Source organism: Octodon degus, unplaced genomic scaffold, assembly GCF_000260255.1.
Source record: "Octodon degus isolate 3935 unplaced genomic scaffold, OctDeg1.0 scaffold00132, whole genome shotgun sequence".
In the NCBI taxonomy this organism is placed as follows: Eukaryota; Metazoa; Chordata; class Mammalia; order Rodentia; family Octodontidae; genus Octodon; species Octodon degus.
The window spans coordinates 4247820-4268202 of NW_004524708.1; the positions used below are offsets into that span (position 1 = coordinate 4247820).

Genomic DNA, 20383 nt, shown 5'->3' on the forward strand with positions numbered 1-20383 from the left:
CCTCATCATGCCAGGGAGATGGAACCTGTGGGACATCCTGGCCACCCTAGGACTCTGGGGTGGAATCAGGGCACAAGAATCTGCTGCCTGCACACTGCCTTGTCCCCTCCCCAGTGTGGGGGTGGGGGTGAGCTTGGCAGCCTGTTACCATCTCTTGTGATCCAAGGAAGCCAGAAGAGCACCTTGCCTCTCCCTGGATGGGTGTGCATGTATGCACAGCAGATGTGAGCAAGTCACATGGAGATGATGTATGTGTGTGCACACACACAGAGGGGTCTGCAAATGGGACTGGAACTCTTCATGTATGTCAGTGGATAGCAGTGTGAACATGTATGGGTGTACGTGTGGACAGGGGTGCGAACGTGCATGTATACATGTGCACAAGGACCTGTGGGTTAGCTCACTTGGACAGGCCAGGAAAAGGTAAAGGTGTGGAACTGTGCATGGGCCCAGCTGACCTGTTAGCAGACTGAGCCAAAATGTGTGTGCCCAAGCAGAACACCAACACTTGGGTTTCCACTTAGCAGTATCTGGACCAGCTGCCACAAGTCCCTGGAGAAGAGCTGCCAGAACCTGACCCAAGATGACCTGATGGGGGCCTGTATCACAGGTGCCAGGTGCAAGGCTCAGGAGAGAGGGAGCTTGCCAGTCAGCATTAAGGGCTGATGGGGGCCTGAGGCTGCCCAGGGTCTGAGGCTGAAGCCCAAACTGCATGTCCCCTGGCAGGTGAGTCCCTCCACCTAAGACAAGTTATGGTGTCCAGGTAGTTGCTAAATACTCCAAGGTCACCGTCAGGCTGACAGTGAAGAGCTGCTGTTTCCCAGGATGTTCAGGTGCTCTGAGGAGGGGGCCAGATCTAGGGTGACCATCCCGCCCCGGGACACTGCAGACTTCCCTGATTTCAGCGTTAAGTCCTGCATTTCAGAGAACCTCAGTCCTAAGTCTCATATTCACTGTGTTTGGGGAGTGGGAGGGGTCGTCTTCTGAGGGAAAAGAATGCAAAGCACAAGTGCAATATTAGGGCTGAGGAAGGGTTGTATGTGTTAGGGCCCAGAGGACCAAGCTTCAGTAGCTTCAAGGTCACCTCTCAGCCCTGAAAGTGTTTCAACTGAGAATCCAGCCCAAACTGGCTGGGAATGCAACCTCTGCCCCTCCATGGCGGTGAGCAGAGGCAAGGGGCTTCACCTACTCCGACTTTAAGGTTTTCCACTGTAAAGCACAATCCTCCCTCCTCTCAAGATACCCGGTCCCCGCCAGGGGGCCCAGGCTGAGACCTGATGCCCTGCTCTCTCCCGAGCCCCCGGGCAGGAAGGCTGGGCACCTCCATTGAGAACCACATCCTCCCAGCGCATCCTGGGAGGTACCTTGGCTAAGGGGCAGCCCAGTAACCCCTCCGTGAACAGTCCAGCTCAGAGAAGGGGTGCGGGCTCCATTTCCGGCACAGCTCAGTCAGCTCAGTGGGGAGCAGCAGAGTGAGGCTCCAGGGTCCCAAGGCTTCTCCCAGTCCCACAGCCAGCCAGCGAGCCAGCCGGTCACCTTCTAGGATCAAGGCTTGGCCTGGCCAAGAGGAAGGAGAACCCTGCCTTCACTGCCCCCTCTTCCTTCCAAGGACTTGGAGAGCGGCTCTGCACCACGCTCACCTCCTATGATCAGCAGACCAGCCTGGAGAAGGGCTTCCCCCCACACAGGGCTGATACTTTGGGGCTGCTGGCCTGGCCTAGGGCTGGCATGGGCTGAGACCCCAAGGAGGGGCCTGGGGCCTGAACTCCTGACTGCTGGTGTCCCTGATCTTGGTGATCTGCCCTGCGAACCCTGCGGGGGTTCCTGGAACCTGTGTGATTGCCAACGCAGAGCCGTTCACGCCCCCTCCCGCGACAGGGCCCCAACCCTATTTCTTGGCCCAAGACTTTCCCTGTGCAATTTTTCAACTTCACAAACGCGCCACTCAGAGAAGGGAGTCAAATTCCTGAACTACAGAGGAAGTTCATGAAAAACTCCAGGAGAGCCCAAATTGTTCTCACGTGGGACTTGAGGAGGACCTCGGGAATTTCGTTCTTCTAGCAACCTGCTTGGGCATCCTTCAACTTACACTGCAGCGTATCCGCTGGGCACCCCCTTTGGCCCACGCCTCCCCGCTCCCAGAAGGGGGCGTGACAAGTGGGGGCGTGGCGAGCCAGGCGAGCCTGGCCACGCCCAGCCTGGGTGGGGGGCGGGTCTGCGGAGACTTGGGTGCAGCCAGCGCTGTCCTCCGCCTGTCACCCGCTCGCCTCCCAGGTCCGCTAGGTGCGCAGGCAGGGGATGAATGCTCCGCTCCGGAGCTGCGCCCGTCCGCTGAGACATGGGGCGCGCCCCGCGGGCCGCCGCGGTCCTGGAGCTGCTGCGCTTCTGCCTGGGTGAGTGGCCGGTGCAGAAAGGAGGCGAGACGCAGTCGGGGCGGTGCGCTCCCAGAGTGGGACCGGTGGGTGCCTCCCCAGAGGACTGGGGCTGAGACCTTTGCTGCCCGCGTCTTGGGACGCCGGGACAGGGCCGGACTCCCTGCCTCGCAGGCGACCTTGGCCGGCCGCTGCCCCTCTCCGATAACCGCCCCTTCAGCCTACCCTCTGATGGGGTGGGAGCGGGAAGGCCTCGTTTCCAGGAGCCCTAGGTTTTGTGCGTCCGTGACAATTCCGCCTAGCACGAGCTCCAAAAGGTGGATGGTGGGGACCAAGGCTCGCTGGGGCTGAGGAGAGCAAGCCCCGTGGTCGTAGTGTGAACCACCCTCCCGCGTCCGGCTCTGTCTGTGCCGTTTGTTTCTGTTCTCTTCCTAGTCCAGGCCAACTTTGCACCCCACTTCTTCGACAATGGAGCGGGCAGCACCAACGGAAACATGGCCCTGTTCAGCCTACCGGAGGACACCCCAGTCGGTAAGGGAGTAGAGCCTCCCAGCAAGTCTCCCCAGGAGGCGCTTGCCTCTGCAGAAACTCAACCCGTGACTCTTCCGACCCCTGGGCGACGCTGCAGAGCATCGGGCTGTGTGCTCCCCGGGGTGCTCTGTTTGTGCGGAGATTCCCCCAGGGCCCTGGAAGGAAAGGAGGTCACTGCTGCCTTGGCGACTAAGCCGGTCTGGACCTGTGGGCCATGGCCGGGACGCAAAGAGGAGTGGCCCCGGGGCCAGGCAGTGGTGGGCAGCACATGGGAAAGGCCCTGCCTTTGGGGGAACTGTGCCCCCCAGCAAATGTATTTATCTCCTCGAGCCTCCTGGGTTTTAAAAGCACCCAAGAACTTCCAGCTGGCCTTTGCTACTGAGGGGAGGAGAGGAGAAAGAGAAGGGTTTGGATTCCCCCTTCGTCTTGTCAGGCTTGAGACTTGGGAATAGAGGGGGTAAGAGGCCAGTGGGGCTGTGGTGTACGGCACCCCAGTCACCACTTTGCCTTAAGGGCCCATCTTTCTCCCCTCTGTCCACTCCTGCAGCCTGGCTCCTGGGAGAGGAGTCCTTCCAGGCCCTGGGAAATACAGAGCTCCGGTTAGGCCCAGTGACCTGAACCCCTCCATAATCTGCAGTGCAGATTATCATCAACAGAGCTGCTGATAACACTGGGCAGGGTGCAGAATAGGGATAACAAGTGGGGCAGCACCTGCAGGGAGCTCCTGGTCTAAGGTAGCTTCTTGGGCAGTGAAATGAATATTCACTTCATAAACAACCAGGTCCTTGAATCTGTGCTGATGCTACTCTTAGGGAAAGTGGTGTGCCTGGTTATAGGTCCTCCCTGCTGTGTCTCCCTTCAGGCTCTCATGTGTACACCCTTAATGGGACAGACCCTGACGGAGACCCAGTCTCCTACCACATCAGCTTTGACCCCAGCACTAGAAGCATCTTTTCTGTTGACCTGAATTTGGGAAACATCACCTTGGTTGAAGAACTGGATAGAGAGGTACGGGGTGTGCAGGGGACGTCTTGGGCAGAGGTCTTCTTAAAGCATGCTGGCTGGTGTGTGCTGACCCTCCCTGCAGAGTAGGGGACAGAGGAGGCCCTCAGCCCAGCAGGGCTGCTCCCCATTACAGAGCAGGCTTCTTGGGCACCTGTCAGCCCTGCTAATCCTTTAAGCACTCACGATTAGAAGTCTGTATGCACTTAGAGACTTCTAAACACCGCCTCCAAATGTGGCTTTTAAGCCTACACTGGAGGAAGTATGAGAACTACAGGGAACTCAGGTAGCAGACAGGGCTGCAAAGAGGGCTGAGGGAGCGGGGCTGGGTTTGGAACAGCTGCTCCCGCTGCAGGCCTCCAAGCCTGGGGTGACAGGGTGTGGGTTTCTTGCACTTTCTTTCCAATTGGAGACCTCATTTTAGCACTTCTGCCAGCTCTGGTTCAATGACAAAATCTGGAGAGGACAGAGAAAGGAAAGGGAGGTCTCAGACTCACATGTCTGGGGCTGTGGGTCACAGGGGTGGGACTGGGGCTGCTAGCACCACATGTGCACACACATACACATACACATGCGCACACACCCTAAGAGTTCATGGTCACTTGAAGCACCCAAAACCCAGTTTTCTGCAGAACTCCAGTGTGGAGAGTTGTAGCAAGATAAGGGAGGAAAATGATGTGAAGAGAAAAGAAACCTCTCTCTACAGTGCCGGGGTCCTTCTCCCCTTGTGTGAGCAGCAAGTATTTGCTGTTGGAGCTGCTGCAGTCCCTCTGAGTCCTGGGAAACCTGACAATGAGGTCTCCAGCTGTAAGAGGCAGCTGTCAGTCATGCCGGGGCACTGTGGCCACCACCTACCCTGTTCCAGGGCTCCCTTGGGACCTGGTCCAGGCCTCCTCTGAGGGTGCAGGGTGAATTTCAGTCCTGCCTGGAGTCGCATGGTGAGTCACAGTCCCGACACTCGGTCCCTATACTTCACAGAGGGAGGATGAGATCGAAGCCATCATCAGCATTTCCGATGGCCTGAACCTGGTGAGTGGGTACCGGGTCACCTGGCAGCACAGAGAGAGCACCAGACTTCCTACCAGCCCTCTTGTGGGCTCCCTAGGAAACCAGCCAGCAAGACATGCCTGAGGTGCCTAGAGTGGGCTACAGCGAGGCCAGAGGAGGAGGAAACCTGGAGAGAGACAGAGCTCTCTCTCAGCGGAGCTTGGCCAGGCCCAGCCCACGATGCCAGGACCTCCTCCCCTCCGACCTCCTCCCCCACCTGTCTTCTAAGACAAACCCCTGGCCTCCAGGCTTTTCTCACTGCCTGCCCCACAACCCTCATCCCCACTTTCTGGAGAACTGCAGCTCCCCAGCCATCCCACCCCCAGTACCCCTCAGAAAGGCAAACCCATCTGGCCCCTCCTCAGCTCTGAAAATGGCAGCAGCTGGGCCCAGCACCCTCGGGATGAAATCCAAGCTTCTCTGAGCACCCCAGGTCCCACCTGTCGGGCACCATCTGCCTCCAACAGCCTTCTCCCCCATCTGCCCTGCCAGCCACCTTGCTAGAGCCTGCCCTTCCTTGCTGCCCATCTCAGGCTTCTTTGCCCCTGTATGTATGTGGAGCCCCTTCTTCTCAAGCACCCTTCTACCTCCTCCCTCCAGCAAACTCAGTCTCTGTCCCAGGAAGTCTCCCTGCTATATGCCATCTCTGCCCAGGCCACCACTGCCCAGGCTTGATGCCTCTTTCAGGGCTTTTGGATACTGCACCCATGACCCAGCAAGAGGCATTTACCCTGGGACCAGGGTGCTTGGTGCCCTCAAACCATAGAAGTCACCATGCTACTGCAAAAGTAATGCACCATCAGAAGGGAGTATGGTGCATGGCACCAAGGGGCTGCTTGATAATATTTCCTGAATGAGTGATGGAAAGAAGGAAGAGGACGGGGGCAGGAGGGAAAGTGTGGGTAGGGGCTATATGTTGGCAGTTAGAGGCCATTCTTTCATCCCCCTGGAAGATGTCATTGTCCTGACTCTTGACCACTTTACCCCTTTTCAGGTGGCAGAAAAGGTCACAATCCTGGTGACCGATGCCAATGACGAGGCACCCAGGTTCACCCAGGAGCCTTATGTCGTCTTGGTGCCCGAGGTGAGCGAGGGCTCATGGCTTCCCTGGGGCGTGCCTGTGAGCTGGTCCTCGCCTCTGTGTCCCCCCCCCCCACTGTCACTGTGCTCCCCTCCTTCACTTCTACTCCAAAGGCAGCCCCTTCACTACTTGCCATCACAGTCACTGTGCATGCTGTCCTGCAAAAGGGGAGCACTTGTGTCCTTGTCTGTTGCCAAGGCCAGGAATTCTCAAAGTTTAGTGTTTGCTGATTCAGTGGGAGGAAGGGATTTCCCTCTTGCTCTGTAATGAGTATGGTCCCTGGGGGCCCTAACTGTGACTGTGTTTATGAGCCATGTCTTCAAGTGGAATTGCCACATCATGTGTAAATCCTTGTTCTATTCAGGGTCTTGGTTTTCTTCCCCTGTCCCCTTGAGGGAGCCCCAGTCCCTCCACACACCTCTGCTCCTCCTTTTCCCTTCTTCCCTACCTCTGCTCCAGTATGTCTGTCACCATTCCTCCCACCAGCTGCTCACACAGTCACCGTCACCTTCTCACCCCCCAACCTTTCACTTCCTGGGTCCCACGTCTGCAGTCACACACCACCATCACGCGCCACAGCCACATGTCATAGTCACATGCCACTGTCATGTGCCCCTGACCCCACTGTGCCTTGGCCCCTGGGCCTCTGCTCCTTGAGCCCCATGTCATTGCCCCAACCCTTCTCTGTGGCTGTGAACTCTCAGGACACGCCTACCGGAAGTAGCCTCTTTAAGGTCCATGCTGTGGACAGGGATACGGGCTCTGGAGGCAGCGTCACCTACTTCCTGCAGGTAAGGCACACGTTCAGTTCGACCACACATAGGACTGGAGGGGCAGCTACATGTTTTTCACCCCCAGAGATCAGGGCCTTTTCACATAGAGAAGATAAAAGAACCCCTCACTGGATTGCCATGAGGATTAGGTATACTTAAAAGTTCCAGTGGCAGCTGGAAGGTCCCTGGGTTATGCCACCGCTTCAGGGACTCCTGCCACTCCCCAGTGGGTGCTACCTGCTCACTTGGTGTGGTTAGAAGGTCCCCCATCACCCCATCCCATGAGTCCTGAGCCTCGGTTCCCTCTGGATGACAGCTGCACACCGCAGCCCTCCCACCTGCTAGAACTTCTGGGCCAGAGCGTAGTTGCATCCAGATGAGCAGAGGAAAGGCCAAGGAAACTGGGAGGGCCCATGCTGGTGTTGGCTAAGAGTGGGGCCCCCCAGCTGAGCAGGAGGCCTGAGATCAGAAGGGCTGATGCCTGCTAGTGGGAACCTCAGGGCTGACTTGTGAGGACCCATTCAGTAAGCAGGGTCAGTGTCTCCTGGTATCCTGGGTTCCTCCCTGAGCTCCGGTGGCTCCCCAACTCTTCCAGAGCCTCCACCCCACCAAATTTGCTGTGGACCGCCACAGTGGTGTGCTGCGCCTCCAGGCTGGAGCCACTCTGGACTATGAGAAGATCCAGACCCACTTCATCACTGTGGTTGCCAAGGTAACAGAGGAAGGACAGGGGTGCCAGTCTCTCCTCCTTGGACTGGAACACATTTAAGTTGGCTGGGCACAGTTAGGGGATCAGCAGGCAGGGTGGGAATCAAGTGGTGAGACAGGCAGCTGTGGGATGCCCATCTTTCAGCAGGCTGGGCTCCGTGCTCTGGAGGGGCCACTGTCCCTATGGGGACAGAGTGTGTGCGCCTTTGAGACTCATGGCCAGGGCTGCTTAGGCAGGCCCAGGTGGCCCTTGTGTGGAGACTCCTGCTCCTCTCCACAGGCTGGCCTTTGGGCACCTGTACCTGTTAAGTCTAGCTGGCCCACCTCATTCCTCCTCTACAGGTGACCAGTTGCCCTTTCTGAGGCTTGGTTTCCTCATCTGCCCACCCCATACGTGCAATAATGTCCCTTGCATTTCTGAAGCTCATGGTGGGGAGCTGGGAATCTGCAGGTGCTTAGCTCTGGGCCTAGCAGTTTATTTTGCAAAACTAACTGCATTTTGAAGCCTCCTCCTCTGCCTTCTTAGTCTCTGTATACAAAGCCACCCACTGCATGCCAGGCACTGGCTGAAACTCTGCTCACTTGCCTCATTTATGTCCTAAAGCCCTGTAAGTGCAGAACTAACTCTAGGGCCACAGAAACAGACAAAATGCAGAGCAGCCAGCTGCTTCTTGATTCACACATGGAGATCCTACACTCCTGAGCCCTGCCAGCCTTCACCCTCCTCCTCTTGCCCCATTCCTTCTCAGGACGGTGGAGGCAGGCTGCGAGGGGCCCCCGTGGTGTTCTCTGCCACCACCACAGTCACAGTCCATGTGGAGGATGTTCAGGACACCCCGCCTGTCTTTGTGGGCACCCCCTACTATGGCTACGTATACGAAGACACTGTTCCGGTGAGTGACTTCCCCTTCAGCCAGGGTCTGTCCTCCATGCATGGAGCTGGGTCTGGACAACCTGGCTCAGGTGAGAAGCAGGCTCCATGGCTTTGAGAAGAGGATGGTGAGGGGCGTGGGGGGGGATGCACAGCCTGACATGAGAAGCATCACTGGGCACAGACAGAGATCTTGAACTAGACTTGTGTACTTCCCAAGAAACCTTTCAAACAACACTCAGGCATCACAGAATGAAAGCCTTATTCTGAGACCCTGTGTTTGAGGCCCTGAGGTCCAATCACACCCTCATTTCTGCACCCCTCTGGAGTGGAGAAAAGTAAAGGTAGAGGGAACAGAAGGCTAGTGTGGCATGTCATACAAGAAGCAGGAGTCCTGTGGCTCTCTGGGCACTTATGCTCTGTCCCCATAGACATGCTAGCCCCACTATCTCCCCCGCCCCCAGCCCTGTAGCTTCAAGCTGCCAGAAGAACTGGCCTACACGCTGGGTCCACCCAGAGGCTTTGGCCAGGTGGGGCAGCTCCCTCTCTGGGATGGGCTGTATCCAGGCAGAGGTGGCCCCAGCATCCCATCAGCCCCTGGAACATAACCCTCTCCCCAGGGTTCAGAGGTATTGACGGTAGTTGCCATGGATGGAGACCAGGGAAGACCCAACCGCATTGTCTACAGCCTCATGAATGGTGAGTCTGGATTGCTCTGGGGCTTCGGCTCTGACTCTGGTGACCAGAGTGTGGTCCCCAAACCTTTTGGCCTATAGGACCAGGAGGACCAGATCTTGTGGGGAGGAGGGCTGAACCCCTTTGCAGTGACTGGTGTACCTTGTGCCTGCTTTTGATTGGGCCCAGCAGCAGGAAGAACAGCTCTGGAACCTGCAGTGACCTGGGCTGCTTTGATTTATGTTCCCTTCACCTGGGCAATGTGTCTTGGATGGCAGAGGATAGCAGCATATCTTGTGTTCTTGGAATTGCTGTCTTCTATTTTTTAAAAGTCTAGATCGAGTGTATTAAATGCACTGAAATACACACACAGACACACACACACACACACACACACACACACACACACACACGGCACCATACATGAAAGAAGTCACACAGAATTGAACCTGTGAGCCAAACAGAAATGAACTCAAGTTCCTACCCTGGTGTGCAACCTTACACAAGTTAGCCCCCCTGAGACTCAGTTTCCCCATTAGCATCACACAGGTGGTGACATTACTTTGTATGAGGGGACTTCCATTTAAGGAGCTTGCAACTTGACTCCCTTGCTCCCCCTGTGGCCTTGTGCTGAACTGCAGTGCACATTTCTCTCACAGGGAGCGGTGGCGCTTTTGAAATCAATGAGACATCCGGAGCCATACTGGTTTTGCAGAGCCCAGCCCAGCTGCACAGGGAGGCTTATGAGCTGCATGTACAGGTAACTCCCTCTAGCGGGGACTGCCCAGCAGTCTCCAGCCCTGGAAGGCTACAAAGGTGATGAGATCCAGGCCCTCTCTCCCTGGGGCTCTGTCTGAGAGGTAGACAGATGTTCTCCCAGGAACTCTTCCTCCATCCGGCTGTAGCAGAGTCAAAGACACCCTCTAATGAGACAGGAACTCACACAGGAATCATGAGAAAGTGGGAATGGATGAGGCCGGGAAGCAATGCCCCAGCGAGGATGCAACAGGCTGGGCAGGAAGTGGTGGGCTGGAGGGAAGGCATTTCAAGCCACACAAGTGCCAGCCACCCATCCAGGGGGACAGCCCATGGTGGGGTAGGGACTGGAGCCCATGGTAGGCAGCAGTAAGAGGAGGGTGGGGGTCCTGGTAGTAGATGCGGATGCCCCACAGCTAGTACGGGGTTTTCCCTGGAGCAGGGCATGTGACCTCTGCAGTGGCGCAGAGACCATAATGACTAGGAGGGTCATATACCCAACTCTGCTGTTTGTAACTTTGAAATTCTACCCAAGAGCATGGAAGGAAGAGCCACTGGAATCTGAGCAGCTGGATTTCATGGAAGGAAGCTCATCTGGCAGCTTGGGGCAGTCAATCCCCAAACATGGGAAGGGTGCGCCTGGCAGAGATTTCAAGGCACCATTGAGTCCCTGGGGTGGGAAGGAAGTGTTTCTTGATAACCCTAGAGCTCTAGGTGATTGAGTGACTCAGAGATCCAGGCACTGACCCCAGCCTAGCATTGGAGAACTCTGGTCTCCACTTGATTTGGGGGTCCATGGATGGGAGGCAGAGCACTCACACAAGGAGGCAGAGGAGGAGAGGATGTGGGATGAGGGAAGAGAGTCACAGAAAGGAAAATTGCAAAACTGGAGGAAGGTGGATTGCCAAGAGCCGGGCAGTTGACAGGCTGTAAGGCGAGAGAGTGGAGCTAGATAGCAGCAGATACCATGCCACTTGGAATGTGGGAAAGGATATGGGCTTAGTCAGAGGGGATCGATGAGTGTGGGTGCTGGGGGACATGCTAGGCGAAGCATCCACCTGTGGGCACAGTGTGAGGGACTGGGAGGAAGTGACACGCACACTGTGAAACACACAGGAAGATGGAAGGAGGTTATCCTGAGCTTGGCTGGGAGGAGAGGTGCAGTCAGCCGGCTGCACAGGGCAGGGGCACCACACACTGTGAGAGGAGTGGGTATCAGAGACCCGGGAGGGGCCCAAGAAGCCAGGAAGAACTGGATGACCTCAGCCAGGGGAATCAAGCCCTTGAGAGACACAGAGGTGCAAGGTCTGGGCACAGTGTGGGAGTCGATGTGAAGTTGGTGAGAAGGGGGGCACCAAGACAGCAGCCAGGTGTGTGGAGGGGCCTGTCAGCAGAGCAGGCTTCAAGACGAGCGTGCTCTGGAAGCAGAGAAAGGGCCCTGGGAGAGGATGCTCATGGGATGTTCACCACATGACTCGAGGTGCCTATGAATCCCAACACTGGCTTTGCATCTGAATTAGTTATCTAAGGCTTTGCCACATGTTGATTCAAGCTTAGTGGCTTCAGACAACTCACGTTCATTTCTATGTGCCTGACCTGGGATGCATGTTCACCTTGCCTAGGTCCCTGGTGTCAGGATCTCCCCTGTGGCTGCCAGATGATTGTCAGCCAGAGCTGAGTCTCATATGGAGGCTGGACAAGGACCAGGGACAGACTGGCTTACAGCTCCCATGCCTGCTAGCCTGACTCAGGCCCATGACAGCCATTGAAGAGGGGGTGCTGCTGTTAGTTTCTGCTTCATCGAAACCAGCAAGAGTGACTGTGCCAGTGAGACAGAAATCACAGTCTTTTGTAGTCTCACCTTGAAGTGGGGTTCAGGGTCTTTGGCAGATGTGGTCAGGAGCAAGACACAGTGTAGGGCTGCACTCAGGGAGAGGGATGGCACAAGGCTGTGACACCAGGAGCCAGGAACTGGGGGCCAGCAACAGCCCGCCTGCCACACAACCATTGCTGTTGTCCCAAACCCAGGTGACAGAGGTCAGCTCCGCAGGGAGCCCAGCTGCCCAGGCCATGGTCCCTGTCACCATCAGAATCGTGGACCTCAACAACCACCCGCCAACATTCTACGGGGAGAGTGGACCCCAGAACAGGTTCGAGCTGTCCATGTATGAGCACCCACCCCAGGGTGAGATCCTTCGGGGCCTCAAGATCACTGTCAATGACTCTGACCAGGTGTGCATCCTTCCCTCAGAACCAGTAGGGGTCTGAGTTATCCCTCTCAGCTCCTCTGGTGGGGACAGACATGTCACAAAATTGCCAAGGGAGTAGAGGGGTGTTGGCTAAGCAGAGGGGTGCTGTCTAATCAAAGGGGGTTTGCTTAGCCAAAAAGTGATCACAGTTAAAAAGTGAAAACTCTGCACCTGACCCTCCACCTGTTCGCTTGTGATGTGCCCTGCCACCTCCAGAGCCAGACAAGACCAGGCTTGTGTGTCTTTACCTTGCTTAATCCTCAAAGCCTGCTAAATGTCTCTGATCCTTCATCAACTACTTTTAGGGTTACTTACCATTCAGAGTTAAGGGCACATGAAGGCTTCTCTTTTAATATGAATATATAAGGTACAATAAAAAATACAGTGAATGCTTAAATCCAAAACATTTATTACATTAAGAGACATTAATGGAGCCGGGGAGATGGCTCAGTAGAATAAGTGCTTCCCTGTCAAGTGCTAGGGCCTGAGTTCAATCCCCGGTTCCACCAAAAAAAAAAAAAAAAAAAAAAAAAAGAGAGAGAGAGAGAGAGAGAGAGAGAGAGAGAGAGAGAGAGAGAGACATTATTATAGTAACACACATTGCCATTAACCCCCCCAAAACCTTCACATTGAACGCACTTATCCTATCATTTTTGCCACTTTCTGGAGCAGTTCTGGAAGTCCTCCTTCCTGTCTAGTTACACTGTCACTGTCAGAGCTGCTTCAGTGTCCTAAACTCATTGAGAACTTTTGCCTTTTGTGGTCTTTGGACTTTGGGGAAGAGTGAGTAGTTGCACAGTGTCAGATCCAAGGGATGAGGACATGTTGTAATGTTTTTATGAGCCTGCCTTCCTACTGGACAGCACGCAGCAGCACCATTCACCATGGTGTTGACCATCCCTTGTAAAGACACTCATGAAGGAGGACAAGAATGATGGGCAAGTGTGGTGGATGCAAGAGAGAATGCTCTGTGGGGCTCTAACTTTCACTATAGTAAATTTAAACACTTACCATGTATTTTGATCATGCTTCACGCAATGTTTCTGTTCTACCTATCTTCCCTGTTTGCTCTTTCCAAACGCCAACACCCAGGGAGCCAATGCCAAATTCAACTTGCGGCTGGTGGGACCTGGAGGCATCTTCCGCGTGGTTCCACAAACAGTCCTTAATGAGGCCCAGGTCACCATCATTGTGGAGAACTCAGCTGCCATTGACTTTGAGAAGTCCAAGGTATTGACCTTCAAGGTGAGTGGAGCCCTGTCCTGAGAGGGGCAGTGGGAAAGGCGTTCACTGCAACATCACACCTCTTCAGGAGACCCACCACCGGTTCCAGACCTACCCTTCTGCTCTCTGAGCTGCTGCAAATCCTGCCGGCCTGGGGAGCAGGTGGGAGGCCAAGGTGAGGGACAAGAGCGGCCCACTGACAGGCTTTTGCCAACTGCTCTCACCCCGGCCTTACTGAGCTCTGGCTTCTAAACCAAAGCTCTCTCAGGGTGCAGGGGTTGGAAGTCTGTGGGAACCACCCCTGTCATTGCTGAGCTAAGAGAGACACACTGAGGGAAACAGGGCAATGCTTTCAAGCTGCACAGGAGTCAGGGCAACGTACACCTGTAATCCTAGCACTCTAGAAGCCTGAGGCTGGAAGATCACAAGTCTGAGCTCAGCCCGGGCAGCCTAGTAACTTAGTAACAGCCCACATCAAAACTAAACAAAAAAGACTGAGGATGTAACTCACTGTGGAGGCCCTAGATTCAACCCCCAGGTCACAATAAAATAAAATAAATCATAATTTGTGACAACCACCAATAGACAAAACTCTTAGGAACTACCATAACAAGAAACACGCATCCCCTAAATGATCAAATCGAGGCAGAATTTCCCAAAGGGAAAGAGGAGGCAAAGCATGGAGCATGCAATGGGCTGTTACTTTTTTTAAGCGTAAATTTTCTGTAAATTAATAAAATAATTCAAAATGCAATACCAGTTAACTCTTACCTAGAATTTTCTCTGAAAAAGTGGTGAGAACCTTAATACAATTATCCTGGTTTTTATCTAAAGAAATAAAAGAATATCCAGATCAGTAGAAGAAAATCCAGGCCCAAGACAGTGGGGAACAAAGGGAAAGCTGACAGTGGACGCCACAGGGGAGAGAGGAAGGGTGCGGGCCCTGCAGAGAGGCAGGAAGTGCTGAGAGGTGGGAGTGCTGGTCCAGTTCTAGGGAGGCAGGCATGGGAGGGATCCCAGCAGGCGCAGACAGTCTGTGTTTTCCTCCCTTCCCCAGCTCCTGGCCATTGAAGTGAACACCCCGGAGAAGTTCAGTTCCACAGCAGATATTGTGATCCAGCTCCTGGACACCAATGACAATGTCCCCAAGTTCACCTCTCACTACTATGTTGCCAGGATCCCTGAAAACGCCCCCGGGGGCTCCAATGTGGTGGCTGTAACAGTAGGTTTGGGACTGGCCGAGGCCCTGTGGGGAAGGGGCCTGTGGAGCAAGACACACCTGGGTTCCATTTAGCTCACACAGCCCAGGCTTCAGCTGTGACCTCGCAGGAGCAGCTTGCCCTCTCCTGGCTCCTGTTTCTTCAGCGCACTGGCTTGCAGTGGAGATGTGGGGCTAGACCTGGCCCAGGGCACAGGACTCACTCCTTTGGCTTCTCATTTATAGAGGAGAGACAAATGCTTTCCAGGTCTTGTAAACCCTTGGGCTTTGCTCAGGCTAGAGGCTCCCTTGGAGAAAAGCGTTCCTGCCCCCTGGGTGTGGCCTCAGTTCCCCTTGCTTCCCATTGAGCTACAGGAGTTACCAGGGTGACCTGGCCACAGGACAGGTACCACTAAGAGTTTTCTTTCTTCCAGGCTGTGGATCCAGACACCGGACCCTGGGGAGAAGTCAAATACTCCATCTATGGGACTGGGGCAGACCTGTGAGTATACCCAGAACCCAGACTGAAAGGAGGTAATGGACTTGGGAGACTGTGGGAGGACAGGGTCTCAACTGAAGGCAGGGGAATCTGAAAGGGACAGCATCGGGGCTGGGAAGGCAACCAAGGTGCAGAATGGGAAGGAGGTAAAGAGCGAAGGGAAGCAAAGGCGACACTGAGGCACAGAGATGGGAAAACTTTGTGAGGTGACTGGAAGAGAAGAAAGTCCTGGTCCTGGTGTGGAGCTAGGAGCAGTGGCTTCAGGGACCAGACAACAGGAATGGGCTGCAGCAGGAACAAGCCATGGGGGAGGGGAGAGGGCTGCTCAGGAGGAGGGGTTGTTAAGCTCAGGAACAATAGGTGGGTGAAAGTTCGACCAAAAGGATGGGGAGACAGTAGGCAGGCAATCTGAAAAAGCCGTGTGATGTCCTCCTGCTGTTTCCTGGAGGCGGCTCATCCTTGTGGGCCTGAGCCCATGTGGGTGCGCATAGCACATGTGCGCAGTGTCTCTGGCGCTCGCGTTTGTCTCCACCCATGCCTGTACACTCTGCCCAGCAGGTTCCTGATCCACCCCTCCACGGGGCTTATCTACACGCAGCCCTGGGCCAACCTGGATGCTGAGGCCACAGCAAGGTACAACTTTTATGTGAAAGCAGAGGACATGGAAGGCAGGTACAGCCTGGCCGAAGTGTTTGTCACCCTGCTAGATGTCAATGACCACTACCCCCAGTTTGGAAAGAGCATCCAGGAGAAGACCATGGTCCTGGGGACCCCAGTAAAAATTGAGGTAGGTTTTAGGCAGCTGGGTGCCCTTAAACCTTGTCCTAGCCACTGCAAAAGACCCAGGGAACAAACACTACATGCGTGCCTGAGACTATGAGCAGCCTCCAATAAAATGTATTGGATTTAGATTGTCCCACCAGCAACAGATCGTAAGGTATTTTATAGACCCTCATCTCCACTCCAGCCAGGAAACCTCTCTGATAAAGAAGACAGCAAATGAAAAATATCAACCACAGACAGCTTAAGCATGTGTCTTGCCTTAGTTCCTCTAGTTGGTTTTTTCACCCTCTAAGCAATGCGCTTCCTCTACCATGTACTACTATTATCCCAGTGTGGATAAAACATGAGCTCTGGAACCCACAGCCTTGACTTTGCATCCAGCTCCCCTCCTCTGTCTCCCTCCTTGGACAAGTCGCTTAGCACTGAAGCTTTTATTTTCACACTGATGATATGGGTTCACCAGTACCCAGTTCCTAAACTTGTTCTGGAAATGGAGCCATAGAACACACTTACAGGGCCTAGGCTAGCCCGTGGGTGATGCATACCAGAGCATGAACTCTGTCTCCTCCCAACTCCATCTATACTAAGGTCAAGATCACATCCTGTCACCCCAGCAAGCCCCATGTCCTATATTGACATTTCCATTGCTCATAAGAGTTTTCTTCCAAGCCCAACCATATCTGTCCCTACTCATTCACAGGCTACAGACCAGGATGCAGAGGAGCCCAACAACCTGGTAGACTATTCCATCACCCATGCAGAACCAGCCAATGTGTTTGACATTGATACACACACAGGGGAGATCCGGCTCAAGAACTCCATCCTCTCCCTGGATGCCCTGCACAACATCACGCCCAGGGGGGACCGCACATGGTCCCTGGAGGTGCAAGCCAAGGACCGAGGCTCTCCGTCCTTCAGCACTACGGCCTTACTCAAGATTGACATCACAGATGCTGAGGTGGGTGCAAAGCCATGGCCAGGGACAGGGGGTAGAGGGCCAGTCCAGGCCTCTCCGCAATGTGGTCAGAGGGAGAAGCCTGTCTCCCACCTCCTCCGAAGGACACACAGTGGTGTCACAGGTTATTGGTGCTGTTAAACACATAGACCCGGGAGTCATGTGGAAATTCTAGTCACCGTATTTATTAAAGGTGTGAGTTGAAGCTTTGCTAAGCTTCCACAGTCTTTCCTGGAACATGGGAAGAATGATGCTTCTTTTGCACGGTGCTGGAAGACAGAAGTAAAAGCATGTGCAGTTTGCAGCTTAGTGTCTGGCACAGTCATCACTTAGGAGTTTCTAATAAGTCAGTGGTGATTGGTCCCTTTATAGACAAAGGGAAGCGATGGTCTAACTGCCCAGGGATAGAGTCCGGGGGTGCAGGTGTCTGGAATCAGAAGGTTCATAATCACACTCTGCTCTGTGTGTTGTTTTAGAGAATGGCTTGATCCATGCTTTTGGTGTCATTATTCCATAAAGAATCCCGTAGTGCTTGGGTTCTCAGGCAGTGGCAAACAGAAACACTGCAACATGACCCACGATTTAGAGGCAGATTTATTTAAAATTGACAGGCCTGACAGGGAAGCAGTCCTTCAACATGTCAGGCCCGAATCTCTGCTACTCTAAGACATAGAGGGTTTGCAAGTGAGAAGTACAGGAGCTGAGTATTTGGTAGTTTTTTATTGGTCATATCTTTGCTCATTATTACTGATCAGCCTAAAAGAAAACTACATCATACCTGTTGCATACTAAGGCAAATGCAAACCTGAGGCAAGCTTGGAGTTATGGGAAGCGCACTGGTTCAGGGTGCAGGCCAGCTCAGAATTTTGGGAAGCAAGTGCATAAGATAGCCTAGAGCTTAGGGTACTGTTGGTCAGAAAAGGGAAATACACACCTGGTATTAGTGGAAGACAGGAAGACAGATCTGCTCAGCGGAGTAGCTAGTTGCGGGAAATTTAACTCTGGGAAGTTTTCTGTCTATTTTCCTCTTCACTCAAAGAGGTCCCTTTAACCTTACCAACCCATCAGTCTTGAGGAGCTCATCCTCCCCACCCCCCAATCCTATTCGCTGGTAACAGTTGAAAGCAGGGATGTCCTGTCTTCTAGACGCTGTCCCAAGACCCCATGGCTGCCTTCCTGCTGCAGACAAAGGACAACCCCATGAAGGCTGTGGGTGTGTTGGCCGGCATCATGGCTGTTGTTGTGGCCATCACCGTCCTCATCTCCACAGCCACCTTCTGGCGCAACAAGAAGTCTAACAAGGTCCTACCTGTGCGCCGCATCCTCCGGAGGCGGCCCAGCCCTGCACCCCGCACCATCCGCGTCAAGTGGCTCAAATTCAGGAGGACCAAGACCGCCACCAAGTTCATGCTCACAGAGGAGCCCCCCAAGAAGACCCACAACAACAGCAGTCCAGGAGACCCACCACCACCCAAGGCTCCAGCTCTCCCCCCACCCCCAAGAATGGCACCTGACACAGTTGCCCAGTGGACAGTGCCTACGGTCTCTGGATCCCTCACCCCCCAGAAACCTCAGCAGTCACCCAAGCCCCAGGCCATTGGAAGCCCTGTCCGGTCCTCTATGGTCTCCGAGCTGAAGCAGAAATTTGAGAAGAAGAGTATAGACAAGAAGGCTTACTTCTAGGGGGTGCCCTGTGGCCCTGCTTTCCTTTCCCCTTGCCCTGACCACTCCATTGCTTCCACAGTGACCCCCCCCCCAACCTGTTCTGAAGGTCACCCTGTCTGGACAGGGCTTTGAGCAAGGGACTTCTTAGGTCATAAAATTGGTAACTGTGCCCCATCACACACATCCTGGGCATGGTTAGAGTGACCCTCTCTCTAGAAGCTTCTCTCTGCATCTTTTCACCAACCTATACCTCAAGGCCTCCGGTCTTCCTGCGGGCTTGTTGTCTGCAGTCAAAGAGTGTGGGTCACAAAACCAGTGAGCATCTGGATCCTGAAGCCCTTGAAAATGTGCAGGGAACAGATCTGGGCCAAGCAGGGGGCAGGCCCTGAGAACTCATCTGACTGCTGGGCCTCACCCGCAGCTGTGGGAACCACTGAGCCCGGCATCTGGAGAGACTGTGGCCCCTGCGTACCCAGCAGGCCCAGCAGTCTGGCTGTGTGGGATGGGCTTGGCCAGGAACATAGCTGATATCCCAGTCTGGACTACCTTTGACCCAGAAGCTGGAGTGTCCATGGGGTGAGCATTGGGACCTTCTTCAAAGGACAGTACATAGAGATGAAAGCTGAGATCTGGGCACTTCTGCTGTTCACAGAACAGCTCTCTGTTCACATTATGTAACTTTGGGGAAACTGCTTTTTGTTTTTGAGAGGGAGTCTTGCTGAGTTGCCTGGTCCAGCCAAAACAGGAAGTCTTGCCTCAGCCTCCCCAGAAGCCAGGATTACAGGTATCTGCCACTCTGCCCAGCTTTGGGAAACTGTTTAAACTCTCTCATCCTCATCTTCTGCATCTGGAAAATGAAGGAAGTAAACCCTGTGAAAACAGCCTTGTGAGGGCTTTATCTCCATGCAAATCAGCATCAAGGTACTTGGAGCAGTCCCTGCAGAAGTATTAGACCCTCACGGAATTCTCCCCGGTCCCCCCAGGGGGGCAGGGGCAGCAGAGCAGATGATGGCTTTGCTCTTGCCCTCACACCTTCCCTTCCTTCTCTCACCCCACACCACTGCTAGAGAGAACAAGTCCTGGGCAGCAGCTTCCAGTCCAGGCCCGCAGGAGCAGTCTGTTCAGTACCACAGTGTGTTGGTAGCAGGGGTCTGATCTGAGGACACCCCAGCTCCTCCAAGGGTTCCTCTAGCTGGGGTGTGACAATCTCTGCCAAAATAGAAATCCTGCAGGGCTGCCATGGATAATTCATCGAGCTTCTGTTCCTGTCGAGGATGTCTGTGTGTGCACACCCACTTGCACACGGGAGAAACTAGTGGGACGCTGCTTTGCATTTGCTCCACCCCCAAATCTGTACTCTAGATTATGTGTGGGATGCGTGTGGACAGGCAGCGCCCACATGGTTTGTTAGTGTGCTAAAATATGTGTTAAAATATGCTAGAGGCATGCTGCCACTGTGCAGACACACAGTATTAGGGGTCATGGGCTCTGGTGCACTGGATCAGTACTGTGCAGTCCATGTTTCAGGACTACTGTGGACCACGGTTACCTCTCCAGGGAACACAGCAGCGCCTACATGCACGCACCCAATCTCTTTTGTAAATGGTAAATAAAATCTGTAATCTGAAGGACAAGCCGACCTCCTGCTGCTGCTTTCATGTACATTCTCTGGCCTATGCAGACTGGTCCTCTTGACCTACAGCCCGGCTCAGCCCTCCTCAGGCTCCTCTCAGCTTCTCCAGTAAGTGAATGTACCTCTAACTCCTGGATCTGACTCTTAACAAAGGCTGCAAAATTTGGTCCAAATTGCCTGTGCACATGGCAAACAGGAGCATGTTTGCAGACTTGTTGCCTGACCACAGCCCATGCCAGCCTTGGAGTGGGCTTTTCTTCCCAGGCAGGCTTGATTGGTAAGGAAGAGGATCTGGAAGTAGAAATAATAAGGCCCAGCGTGGCCCAACAGAGGCAGCAACTGGGAGGCCATAAGAATAGGA

The 20383-nt window shown here is 54.3% G+C and overlaps 1 protein-coding gene across 1 annotated transcript; it reads left to right on the forward strand.

Annotated features, from left to right (window-relative positions):
* The first annotated feature begins 2318 nt into the window (after positions 1-2318).
* Cdhr1 (cadherin related family member 1) lies at positions 2319-19152 on the forward strand. The gene is made up of 17 exons (XM_004641220.3): positions 2319-2393; positions 2808-2903; positions 3766-3911; positions 4884-4934; positions 5947-6036; positions 6738-6824; positions 7402-7518; positions 8264-8407; positions 9006-9084; positions 9720-9820; positions 11845-12048; positions 13158-13310; positions 14347-14511; positions 14922-14989; positions 15545-15773; positions 16470-16727; positions 17871-19152. Exons 1-17 carry the CDS (start codon positions 2339-2341, stop codon positions 18405-18407), a joined length of 2580 nt encoding a protein of 859 aa, XP_004641277.1. The 5' UTR covers positions 2319-2338; the 3' UTR covers positions 18408-19152.
* The last annotated feature ends 1231 nt before the right edge of the window (positions 19153-20383 follow it).

Coding starts and splice junctions, on each gene's coding strand:
- Cdhr1 (XM_004641220.3), top strand. CDS start 2,339: ATGGGGCGCGCCCCGCGGGCCGCCGCGGTCCTGGAGCTGCTGCGCTTC. Junction 2,394..2,807: donor GCTGCTGCGCTTCTGCCTGG/GTGAGTGGCCGG, acceptor TTCTCTTCCTAG/TCCAGGCCAACTTTGCACCC. Junction 6,037..6,737: donor ATGTCGTCTTGGTGCCCGAG/GTGAGCGAGGGC, acceptor GTGAACTCTCAG/GACACGCCTACCGGAAGTAG.